The sequence below is a fragment of the Euprymna scolopes genome, chromosome 31 (genome assembly GCF_053919585.1).
Source record: "Euprymna scolopes isolate OS-2025 chromosome 31, ASM5391958v1, whole genome shotgun sequence".
Taxonomy (NCBI): domain Eukaryota; kingdom Metazoa; phylum Mollusca; class Cephalopoda; order Sepiida; family Sepiolidae; genus Euprymna; species Euprymna scolopes.
The window spans coordinates 45,716,640-45,730,357 of NC_136512.1; the positions used below are offsets into that span (position 1 = coordinate 45,716,640).

Consider the following 13,718-nt stretch of genomic DNA (forward strand, 5'->3'; position numbering starts at 1 on the left):
TAAATAAACTGCATTCTTCTAGAGGTTGCCTAGCGAATTTTTGCAAAGTTTCAAGTTTTGTTTTGTTTATTTTATTTTATGCAAATAAAAAAAGTAATATCCTATTTCAATGTTGTTATGATCTATAGAGTTTAGTTTTTCTAAAAGTTTAAAAACAATAAAAAAAAAAATATCATCAGTGTAAGCAATGGAAAATGAAGTTTAAAAGAAAATTAAAAAAATCGTTTCATGAATCGGAAATTAGGCACAATTTTTTCTGATACTGATTCCAATACCTCCAAAAGTTCTGATTTTTCCGATTCTTCTTCCCAACATTATATTTATTAATGTCATTCTTCAACAGAGATAAATTCTATGTATATAATTATAATATTCATTTATTATGTGAGATTGATAATAATCTTCATTAACTTGAAAATTTGATTAAATCATTTTGATTTTTAAAGAGCAATTTCTATTGATGAAGTGGATTTATTTTTAAATTAAATTTGAATTTTTTAGAACTCCTCTTTTTCTTTAACAGGTGAACGTCTGTATCCTGGCCACAGTCCTTTGGAAAGTGTCTCGGTTGATGACATTAGTGGAACAGTTGGTGATAACATGGATAACCTGTCTGCAACTATGCCAATGGCAACATTAGATACTATGGCCGATGAAGCCATTCAAGTAGCAGGTTCGTAATGTTTCTCATGCTTATCCATGTCTTAGTCAGTAAACATATTTGGCCCTGTCAGTGGGGCATTAGAATCTGCTGCAGAGAATAAGTCTCTCAATGAGGTTACCTGTTAATGACACATGATGCTTTGGGATGGAATCCTGGTGATTGAGAAACTTGGAGGTCAGAAATTAAGCAACTTCACCTCCTAACACACCACTTAGACCCTTACCCAAGCTAGACGGGAGGTTGGAGAGACCCAATCCAATCAATCAGCTGGTCAGGTCAAGCTAGACTACTACTAAAAGAAAATATGAAACAGTAATTTCCCTCCAAAATATATGGAAAAAAATGACAAAACACTCTAACTACAATCAGAAAATAGAAGGCATTAGCTAAGGGTCAATCATCAAGTCTACATGGCTGCAAACTAATCATTGATTCACTTAAACTTTGAGTAGTGAGGATATCTAGTGACGGATGCTTAAGGTTTCTCATTTGATTGACTATACTGCTTGTGTGCCCCTGACCTGTTAAGACGATTGGGTTTCCTCCTCGACAAAACCTAATATCAGGCTCTGAAGTGGGTGGGGAGCACAAGCAATGAAAAAGCGAAATAAACAAAAAAATGAGTTCTATCTGATTTGGAAAATCAGGAAAACATAGAATTTTGCAGGTTCTACATAATAGAATCACTGGATGTCAAAACTATCTCCTTTCCTTATCGAAAAAATACTATGCAATAAAATAAAACCAAAAACAGTCAGATGGAAATTTACTAATAGAAATTGACACTGATTCAAAATGAAAAAATGGGAAAAAATGTAAACTTTCCAAACATTAACATCAAAACTAGTCCACATAAGAAACTAAATCAATTATCAGAAGCAGAGGATTAGCATTTGTCACCTCCGAAGAAATTCAAAATAAATTAAACAATCAAGGAGTTATCAACCATGAAAACATTTTTATACTCACATACCCCTGGTGGGGCATAGGCCATCCACAACTGCCTGCCAATATCCAAGGTCCTGGGTGATTTGCTCCAACTCCCTCCAGGAGTAGCCAGTCAGCTTAGTGTCTGCCTCCAGGTTTCTTCTCCAGCTATTTTTTGGTCGGCCTCTTTTCCTCTTTCCCTGAGGGTTCTAGGTCAGGGCCTGGCGTGTGATATTCATTTGTTGTTTCCTCAGGGTGTGTCCAATCCATCACCATCTCCTTCTTCTGATCTCTTCTTCTGCTGGTACTTGGTTAGTTCTCTTCCAGAGATCTGCATTACTGATGGTAGTTGGCCAGTGGATCCTTAGCATTCTACGAAAGCAAGAGTTTATGAAAGCCTGCACTCTTCCGATGGTGGTCTTTGTTCTCCACGTTTCTGCTCCATATAGTAGTAATGATTTGATGTTGGAATTGAACAGTCGGATTTTTGTGCGAGAAGTGATGAGGTTGGATCGCCAGATGTTCTTGAGGGCTATGAAAGATGCTCTTGCTTTTCCAATACGGGTCTTAACATCTGTATCTGTTCCTCCCTGCTGGTTTATCACACTCCCAAGGCACAGTGGGCCCAGAGGGGGGGGGGGGGTCAAGCGGACATTTCACTATAAATTAGAAAAAACTACTTCATTTATAGCCATAAGGGCTTTTTAGAACCTTATGAGGAAGTAGAGGACAGGAAAAAACATTTCCCAAAAATTTTTGAAATTTTGGGGGGTCAAGGGGGCCGAAAGCCTGGATTTTAGGCAATCTGGCCAAAATCCAAAAAAACGAGTTTCTTGACAGAACTCGTCAAATAATATCGATGTAGGGGCCATTTAGGGTTTGTTAGAACCGAATGAGGGAGTAGAAGACAGAAAAAAACATTTCTCTAAAATTTTTGAAATTTTGCGGGGTCAAAGGGGCCAAAACCCCTGATTTTGGGCGATCTGGCCAAAATCCAAAAAACACGTTTTTTGACAGAACTTGTGAAATAATACTGATACGGAGGCCATTTTGGGCTTGTTAGAACCGTACAAGGCGTGGAATGTAGAGAAGTCAATTTTACATGCATAATTTTCAAATTTTTGGGAGTCTGGGTGCCTCAACCCCTAATTTTGAGAAATCGGGTCAACATTCCGGGAAACAGGTTTTTCGACGTAAAAGGCCTAAGAATGCGTTTTTGAACAGAATTTGCAAGAAAGTTCATAATAAATCCGCAGCTATGTAATAACGATTCGATACGCACTGTAATTCAATATTGAAAAACATAATGAACTATGAATAGAATGATCAATAACGTAACTTGGAACAAAATAGACCCTAAATAAAAAGAATCAGTAAGACAAGAAGGCAACTAGTGCTTCATATTCGCTGTTGCATTGATGAAGTGCTTCCTTTAACTCATCACAGCTTCGTATTGTGTGACCTGCTCCTTTACAATGAGTGCACTGTAGTCGTTCACATACTTTCAACACCATAGGGTCGCTTTTATCCCACAGTCTGTTAATACAATCGGATAAATTGTCAAATTGACTTGTTTTCCGTGCATAGTTCATTCGATACTGCCTCAGGAATTTGTTATTTGCTTCGATGCCACACTCCGTAAAGTTCAGCAAACCTTTGCCGTCGTTCTGTTCAATAAGTTCCGCACTGTGACCAAGAACAACGTGTGCACTTGGACTGATTTGAATCCACGATATCTTATTGACAAGAAGGTATGTTTCACGGCAAAACTCCCGAAATTCAGCAACCCTGACGTTCTTGTTCGAGTTGTTTATCGTTAGAATAACCGCCATACGAAGTATAATGCGGTCAATCTTTAACTTCAATTCGGTGTTATCAATTCCATCAGTCAACAACCTTCTGTTGCTAGTATTGAGCATAAGTGACGCCACATTTCCTGTCGTAGACGTACCCCCGTGACCTGTTGGATCAGGTTTCTCCATGGTGATTGATGTCTCTTCCTTTACCTTGGTCTGGATCTGTTCCTTCGCTTGTTTTAGAAATGCCAATGCTCTAGCGATACGGTTGGATACGTCCATCTTTGCTTCTGACCATGAATAATGTCCTGCAGTGGCATGATAACAAATCTTGAAGATCCATCCAAAGCATCTCAGCAAATTATGGAGAGGATGCAAGTTGTTGATATCTTCGATGGTAATAGGATCCTGGGTGATACCTTTGCGATCATCATAATCACCAACCTTTCGGTTTTCTGGAAGATGGATTCCTTTCTCACAGAGGGCTAGTGTTTGTTCCAAGGAACGATCAATTTTGAAACCAGTGGTGATACAGACAGAATCATGACATTGTTCTTTACTGTATGTACACAAGCAACAAAATGCCCCACCCAAACCAGATATAAGACTATGCATCTTACCATCAATCATAGACATAGTTGCATCGACCTTGATATTCACTGGTTTGCTGTGATGTAGGACAATGAATTCACAATCCTTTCTCTCTTTCTGGATGTCTGTAACGATATCAAGGTTCTCTCTGTTTTCGTTTCCCATCAGTAGCATCACGGGGCGACAAGACGAGGAAGATGCATGCGAAGGATTCTCCCATACCAATTCACCATATGATGTTCTAGAATTTGGATTTATCATGAAAACAGTTAAGTTTCAGGTGTTTTAAAGGCCAGATTTGGATTCTATACTCCAAAAACATAGGAAAAGTGGTATGGGTCATATATGTGGAAAAAAATTTGATTAGTTATATGAATATACGCGTTTGACGATTTTTGCTGGATACACAAAATTACAATAATTGGGTATCCTCAATATTTTTTATTACGTCAGAATTAATATGGTGCCCGAGAGTGAATTTTTTTGTCCAATTGGATTATGATAGTGTTATTTGTCTAGATTCTTATATGTGAAGCATAAATTTTTTTATCTCGGGCTTTTTTTTTGCAATCGTCGGTGAAAGTGTACAGACCGGGGTCAAATTTCGAGCTTTTTTTAAGGAAAAAACTGTTAATCTGTGTCATAAATTTTCCGGAAAATCCCACAAAAGAGGCCCAATAGCTGACCATAGATCCAACTTTTTGCATTTAATTCAATTTTAGACATCTGGCCTTATATTTCGGGGACTTATGGGACATGTACAGAGGTTTTGGAAGAAATTTTTGACAATTACTCAGGTACACCCAAAGTTGCTGCTTGGTAATTTTTATGTTATCGCAAGGTTGTGAACGATCAAAATTCGCAAGCTTCCAGCTGGCATATCTTGATCAATAATCATTTTTAGAAGATAAATAATACCATTTTTTGATACTACAGAAACTGAACTTTGCACTTTTCTAAGTTTTATAGTCATTTGGGGAAGTTGCAAAAATTCCATATGTCCGCTTGGGAACCCACTGTGCAAGGTATGTGAAGGTGTCAACCTCTTCCAAGTTTTTGTTGCCCAACTCCACTGCCTCTTTGCTGAATGCGTTGATTTTCAGGATCTTGGTCTTATTAGGGTGTATGTGAAGGCCAGTCTAGAGGTCTTGCTCTGCATTGTGTGAGAGCAGAGCGAGATCATCAGTGAAATCAAGGTCATCCAGCTGAGTCCAGAGGGTCTAGTGAATGCCCCCCCCCCCGTCCATCCGTTGTGTCCGCCTCATCACCCAATCAATAGTTAGTAGAAACAAGAATGGCGATAGAAGGCATCCTCCCTTTATATTGAAACGTCGTGTCAACTGTCACCCATGTACAACCTGACAAGCCATTCCCTCGTATGACTCCCTGATAATTCTCGTCAGCTTTTCTGGGATCCCATAGTGTCGGAGGAGTTGCCACAAGGTGTTGCGGTGTATGCTGTCGAAAGCCTTGAGGAAGTCCATGACGTTGATGTACAACGAGGAATTCCACTCCAGGGACTGTTCAACTATCATGCACAGCATGGCGATCTGGTCTGTACAGGATCTGTCCCACCTGAAACCCGTCTGGTGATCCTTGAGCCTAACATCCACTGCATCTCTCATCCTCTCCAACAGAATCCAGTTATTCCCTGGTACTGACAAAAGAGTGATGCCTCTATAGTTCTCACAATTCCTAAGATCTCTCTTCTTGGGTAGCTTTATTATGTGTACGTCCTTCCAATCTGTCAGCACCTCTTCCTGTTCCCAGATATTCTCAAAGAGTGGCAGTAGTATGCCAGCTGTTGTTTCTACATTTGCCTTGAGGGCTTCTACTGGAATTCCATCTGGGTCGGCTGCCTTGCCATTTTTCATCTCCTTGATGGCGTGGATGATTTCTTTTGTTGGTGAAACACAGTCTATATCAATATCAGTACAAAGTGCTTCAATAATGTCTGGCTGGTCTGTTGAGAAGTTCCTCGAAATGTTCCGCCCATCTCTCAAGTTGTTTTTCAGAGTTTGTGATAGTTTGTCCTCGCTTGTCTTTAACCGGTCGCTCTGGTTTGTTATACTTACCTGCTAGCTTTTTAGTTATTACCTACAGGTCTTTCATGTTACCGTGGTAGGCTGCTTCTTCCACTTCTTTTGCCAGGCTGTCTATATAGTTTCTCTTGTCTTTCTTTACACTTTCCCTCACTTCCTTGTGGGCTCTTGTATATTCTGCTTGGGCTGCCCTTGTACGGCTCTCATTGACTGCCTTTTTCTTGGGTCTTCTGGTTTGAACCTTCTGTAAGGTGTTCATAGAGATCCAGTCTTTGTGTTGGTTCTTCTTTGGCCCAAGCACTTCCTGGCATGTTTCCCTAAGGATGTCTTTTATTCCCTTCCAAAGATCGTGGGCATTGGTGTCTTTGGTGGTAAGCTCCTACCGTACTTGGAATCTGTTACTTAGGCTCAGTGAAGGCTTCCCGAGTCATCTGGTCTTTCAGTAGGTTGATGCTGTACCTCGTCCTACCTTCTGCTTGGGGGACAGTTCTCCTAAGTCTTAGTTTGAGTCTCGCATTCAGAAGATGGTGGTCTGATTCTGCGTCTGCTCCCCTCCTCACTCGCACATCTTGAAGAGACCGCCTAAACTTCTTGGTGATACAGAGGTGGTCTATCTGGTTCTCTGTTACATGGTCAGGTGATACCCAGGTAGCCTTGTGTATCCTCTTGTGTGCCTTTAAACTTGTCTAAGACTGTCTGTAGTCTTTTGTAGAAATAGTTTTTGTCTTTGTCGGCATGATCATTGGTGGGTGAGTAGCATTGGATCACATTCATCTTGATGTTCTTCTTCACGTTCATGAAGGATGTTATTATCCTTGATCCGTGTGCTTCCCACCCCGTCAAAAGCATGATTGCTATGCCTTCCGTGTGTGCTGCATTTTCTTCATGTCCTGAGTACAGCAAGAGTTCACTGGTAGCCAGCTGTTTTGTCCAGCTTGCAGCCACGGCGTCTCACTCAATCCTAGCAGGACAATGAATTGGCGCATCTCTGCTGACACTTGTGCTGCCTTCCCTGCTTCATACATGTAGCAATGATGGTGGTTGTCCTGGTTGATAAGAGGGTTTTCGGTACTGAAGCGTCCTTTCGGCTTGACCACAGCACGTCATTCTTTCTGCAGATGCAGAACCTTCCTCTCCCAGAACCAAAGTTTCTTGTGTTTTTGTTGTGGATGCTTTTTTAGCAAGTTCTTTTTCTCGAAGTGAGGGTGCTGGCCCCATGCCTAACCTTCCCCTGAAGGTGGATGGAGTGCTTTTAGTCTGGCCTCTACCCGTTGACCTGTCCAGCATGGGTGGTCCTGCCAGGAGATGAATCTCCTGCCAACTTAGCTCTTGGGATAATTAAGACATGCAAGCTTCCCAACCAACTTCAAGGTTGTACTTCCTTTGGGAATTTATACTCACATCTGCATACATATTTACATTCACCCAAATCTCCCGAAATATCAAAATTGGATATAATATAGAATCTGTAGAAATATACAACCCAGATCCCCTGAGATGTTTTACATGTCAAAAGTTTGGCCATCACTGATACATCTGCAACGGTCACTCTATGTGCACCAAATGTACCTATTCACAATGCCTCCCCACGGGACAGAGTTGGACACCAGGGTCGTTTTTTAACGTGGAGAAAAGGTACAAAAATAAAAATTGTCTCAGTCGTGAAGGATTTCTCTTCCACTGAAAGAGAACGAGAAATGGAAGTGCCGCATCTGAAGAACAGATACTACCCTTGGATCTTGGCCAAAAGGCCAAGAAAACCACAACGACCAAGAAGGTGATGAGATCAAATATACAAATTGCAAAAGGAATTGCTCTGCTTAACTTAAATTATGCAAATGTTGGAAAAAGAAAGAAAAAAATCTTGTGAGTAAAGTACAAAGTAGAGAGGCGAAAACAATAGTCTAAGGATATGACAAATAATATATGGCAAATACTACATGACAAATATGACAAATAATACATGACAAATATGACAAAAAAACATGACAAATAAAACATGACAAATATGACACGCAATACATGGCAAATATGACACGCAATACATGGCAAATATGACACGCAATACATGGCAAATATGACAAGCAATACATGGCAAATATGACAAGCAATACAATGCAAATACGACAAGCAATACAATGCAAATACGACAAGCAATACACGGCAAATATGACAAGCAATACACGGCAAATATGACAAGAAATACACAGCAAATATTACAAGCAATACATGACAAATCTGACAGATAATACATGACAAATCTGACAGATAATACATGACAAATCTGACAGATAATACATGACAAATCTGACAGATAATACATGACAAATCTGACAGATAATACATGACAAATCTGACAGATAATACATGACAAATCTGACAGATAATACATGACAAATCTGACAGATAATACATGACAAATCTGACAGATAATACATGACAAATCTGACAGATAATACATGACAAATCTGACAGATAATACATGACAAATAATACATGACAAATCTGACAGATAATACATGACAAATAATACATGAAAAATAGGACGAATAATATGACAAATAATACATTACAAATATGACAACTAATACATTACAAATATGACAACTAATACATGACAAATATGACAACTAATACATGACAAATATGACAACTAATACATGACAAATATGACAACTAATACATGACAAATATGACAACTAATACATGACAAATATGACAAATAATACGTAACAAATTTTTTAACGATTTTTTTGTTTTGCTATTGATAGTTTTATTTGTGACGGCAGTTCTTCAAACCTCCATAATTCACAAATAGTTAACACCTATTGTTTTTTCTTATTTTTTCATTGCTTTTACACATTGTTTCTAACGTGAAGAATAAGTTTAGCCAAACTAATTTTGAAATAGGGTATATCAAAGGAACACATATAAAAATTATACCAATATAAAAACAAATGAAATACTGGATAAAATTGAGCAAACATAATTACCAAAATTACAGAAAAAGATTAAAAAAAAAAAAATTTTTTAAAGTGGTGAAGTTTTTTGAGTGAAATGAATTATTGAAAAAAAATTAATTGAACTAATAGAAATGTTAAATAAAAAAAATGTCACATTTCAATATTTTTTAATAATTAAATTCTCATGGTTGTCGAAATTAAAAATTAAGTGATTTTTTTTTTTTTTACTTCTTTCGAAGCTTGTTACCTTGAAAAATACATTTTAAACAGTTTTTTTTTTTTTTAAATAAATTGAAAAAAAACGCAATTAAGAAAATTTAATTGATAATTTAAACTTTAAAAACATATTAAACATTGAAAAATTACTTATCTCACAAATTAACGTCCAATAAAGTAGATCCAGTCTTCATACAGGAATTTTGTTATAATAAATATATCTTTCCCAAACTTAAAAATTAAATCTTTTGAGAGAGAGAGTGCTTTGAAATCACCGGGGAATACCGCTTAAAATTTTAAAGAAGTAAATTTTAGGAGTTTAGTGCCTTTCAAAGATGGTTATCATAATTTATCATCATTTAATTTCCTTTTTTCCTACCCCCACACCTTTCCACATGGCTCTGTAGTTAACCAGTGCTCCTGTTGCTGTCAGTCAGCTATCTTTACCTAAGTTTTAATTTCTAGTTAAAAGAATTTTTCATGAATAGAATCAGTATTTTTAAAAATTATTTTTTTAGTTGTATATATTGTATTTACTCTTTGAAGTTAAGGAGGGTTAAAAAAATTGGTGACACCTAGATGGTGACTTACACAAAAAAAAAAAAAAAAAAAAAAAAAGACACTGCGATTTCAACCCTTACTAATAAAACTGCTCTGAGTGACTAGTTGGTAATTTTTGGTTCCTTTTCTTTTTTATTTTGCTCCTCTAATTCATTTGGATGCTTCATAGTTAAATGTTTTAACATGTTGGTTGTGGTCATGTTAGATGGTTTTGTTCCTCGCGATACTTTAATTTGACAGACTTTGCAAATGGCTTTCAACTCATCATCTTCATCAACTTCAAAAAGTTTCCATGCAAGACTTTTTTTGGACTTTGAGGCCATATTAGAAAATTCAGTTTATCTGTAAACAAATTAAATTAAATTAATATTAAATTAAATACTATTAAATTTTATTTTAAAGCTTGTCACTTATTTGGATAATTAATTGAAAATAATCCGCTAAAAAGACAAAAATAAAAAAATATAAAGGGATGGGGCGGTAAATTGTACCAACCAGTAGTTAACAAAAAAAAACTTATAGAATTTAATTTTTGAAACCAATGTATAAAAGTTTACATAATGAAATGCAAATATACATTTTCTTTTGAATTTTATTTATTTTTATTTTTTTGACTGTATTCAATTCACACATGGTTGATGCGGTCCAATATTGCTAAACTATAAGTCTTAAGTAAAATTCTATTTATAAATACTTTATAAATTGAAATTATTTAATTAATCGTAAATATTATTTAGACATAAAAATTAATTGATTACAAAACCTTTTAAAAAATATATATTAATTTCTTTTTCGTTCGGCAAAAAACTGCGTCAAACACTTTTTTAATTTTCAATTTAAAATTCTAGAAAAAAGATTATATTATTCTGCTTTTAATATAATCAAATTCAGGGTTTTATCTTTCTGGAGAAAAAAATAAATAAAATAATGGATTTTATTTCAATGAAATTAAAAAAAAAGACTTGACTGAATTGAATTAATTACCCTTAAATTAACGCAGGGGTTATTTAATAACTTTAGGTTTGGAAGAGATAGGTATGGGTTCAGTTTTTTTGAAACTTCAAAAGAAGCCGACTACTGTCAAAATTTTGCGAAATAATACAAGGTGATCAATTTCATTTTAGAGATATTTCTTTCAAAAGCCTTCTTTTAAAAAAAGAAAAAAGTATATTGTTCTATTAAACCGTTTACTGTTTAAATAATTTGACTTTGCTCGTTTTATTTTAAGAAAATATAAGTTGAAAAAGCATTTTCATTCACTATTAGAAGATTTGTCAGTAAAAAAAGCAGTCGCCAAAAAGATAAGTGTTTTTTTTTTTTTAATTTTTACTCGCAATGTAGAGCCCTGCATACTTCTTTTCAAGTTAACTCTTTTGTAGTTTTGATTACAATAGATCTGAATGAATGAACCTTGTAAGGGAGGGGGCACTAAGCATTGCCCTTTAATAATGAATTTCTTTGGTTTCTTTTTATAACATGCTACATTTCTCTCTTGCGGTTAGAAATATCAGGAAATTTTTTTTTTTTTTTTTCAACATCAGACTAAAAGAATCGTAATGAAGGAATCGGAAAATTAAGGTATTTTTTAACGATGCGATTCCGATTCCGATACCTCCCAAAATACACGATTCTTACGATTAACGATTCCGATTAATCGTCCCACCACTACCTGGAACCAAACAAATGGTCAAACTTCCAAAAAAAAATGTTTCAATATTACACCTCCATAAATAAGAGAAACCAAAAATGATACCCCAAAAATATTAATCTCTACCCAAATCCAAATTTTATTAAAAAAATAACTCAAATCTTACTAAAAAGAAAAAAAAAACAAATTGATTTAGGAATTTTAAGTAAGGCAACCACTGGTCTGAATGTGGTGAATGATAACTCTTGCTAGGAAAATATTAGACAACTCTAAGGTACAGTGACAAGGATGTCCATAGATCCCCCTCCCCACTTGTTTGATTGGCCTTGTGCCTAATTTTATCTTGTAAACTTTTTGTTTTTCAAAATAAAATATATAAATCAAATCTTACCAAAACCAAACAGATTAGCAAAATCCTCAACATTTCCTCTTAAAAAACAAAAACCAACTCAACGCTCAATCCATCCCCATCCTTGATAGTTTAAAATTGTCTTCAAAACCTAGTAGGTGGTGCCCTTTTCTCTTCCCTGCAACCTTTCCCACAAAAGAGACGTTGTGAACCTGTCTCTGCTCTGTTGTTATTTTCATGGCAAGTGTTCCACTGAACTCCAATCTATGTGCTACCCCCTGCCAAACTTTCACAGAAAAAACACTTGACTAGCTACAACCACTATATATGATTTCCTCCACTCTCTATCTGTACTTAAATCTAAACGCAGATTCCCTGTAAAAAGCGTCTTTGCCAGAACTGTCTGCCTGTGGAACACTGTTCTGTTGTCCTGTTTCCCAGTTGAATACAACATAGGAGCTTTCACATCCAATGTAAACAAGTTTTTGTTGAGCTGTCCTCATAAATAATTGAGTTTTAATCAATTTACACCATTAACGATTACTACACTACCACCTTACATTCATTAACCCTTATCCTCGAGTGACCTTTTGGCCCTTGATAAGTTGTATCTCCCAAGTTAAAAAACAAACAAAAAAACACCTGAATGGAACCTTTACAAAACCAACTGGGAAATATTCCAAAGAATTTGCCAAAATAAATTTACCCCAGACATAAATGCTACTCAATAAAGTCATACCTCCTATTTCACCAAGACTAATAGGAATAGCCAAAGATTGTATACCAAGACTTGGACCTTTAACAAAAAGGAACAAGTCTTGGTATGATAAAGATTGTAAAGAAGCAATTCATGCCAGTCACTCAACATTGAAACCTACAACAGAAAATTTATTGAAATATAAAAAACTTTGGAGTCCTAACAAAGAGGCAAAAAGAACAACCTGGAAGAATTTTGTTTCTAAATTCAATACCAATACCCAAACCAAAACACTGTATTCACAAAATAACTGGAAAAAGCAACAAACTACCTATTAAAACAGCTACAAAATAACTTCATGGCAACCACTAAAGAAGATATTGCAAATATCCTTGCAGAAAACTACAAATATTTTTTACCAGAACCAATCTCTAATATTCAAAAACATTAGAAAGAAAGGAGAAAAATATAAAATAAACTTAAAAAGCAATTACAATAAACCATTCTTCATTCATGAGTTACGAGAAGCCCTTAGAAGATATCATGATGCAGCTATTGGACCAGACGATATACATCATGAAATCTTAAACCAACTCCCCAAACCTTCCTTAAGCTATTTACTAGAAATCTACAATTTCTGGATCAGCGGAAAAATTCCAAATACCCTGGAAAACAGCTACCATGATCCCTATACCAAAATCCACTATAAACCAGAATAACCTTTACCAAGGCAAGACAGCAAACCCAACCAACTTTAGATCAATAGCTTTAACAAGCTGCATGGCTACGATATTTGAAAGAATGATCAACAAAAGACTTGTACCTGGATACTAACAATCTCATTACCAAATTCCAGTTGGGCTTTAGCAAAAAACAGAAGCACCCTAAACCACTTAGTGCGACTGGAAACATTCATACGAGAAGCCTTTATCCAAAAGGAACATGTGTTTGCAGTCTTTGACATGGAGAAGGCCTACAACTCAACACTGAGATATAGAATCCTGAAGGACTTGAAAGAACTAGGACTAAAAGGCAGGCTACCTTTACTCAGAAATGATTTCATAAATAATAGGAATTTTATCAGATATCAAATATGAAGAAACAGAATTCCACAAGGAAGCATCCTTTCAATTCCTCTTTTCAACATGAAGTAGTAATACACACGGACGAAAAAACGCTTTGGATAATCACAGATTTCAAGGTAGTTCTACTAAAATAGCCATATTTTTTAAACCAAAGCACTTTAAGTCTTCAAATTACTACT

At 35.9% G+C, this 13,718-nt stretch overlaps 1 protein-coding gene across 2 annotated transcripts in view; it reads left to right on the forward strand.

Moving 5' to 3' along the window:
- LOC145255729 (dual E2 ubiquitin-conjugating enzyme/E3 ubiquitin-protein ligase BIRC6-like) overlaps positions 1-13,718 on the forward strand; it is a 515,468-nt gene that overhangs the window by 220,157 nt on the left and 281,593 nt on the right. For both annotated transcript variants that reach the window (XM_080114338.1, XM_080114339.1), the window contains exon 29: positions 524-673. In XM_080114338.1, coding sequence (XP_079970464.1) covers positions 524-673 — 150 coding nt within the window. The remainder of the gene's footprint in view (positions 1-523; positions 674-13,718) is intronic.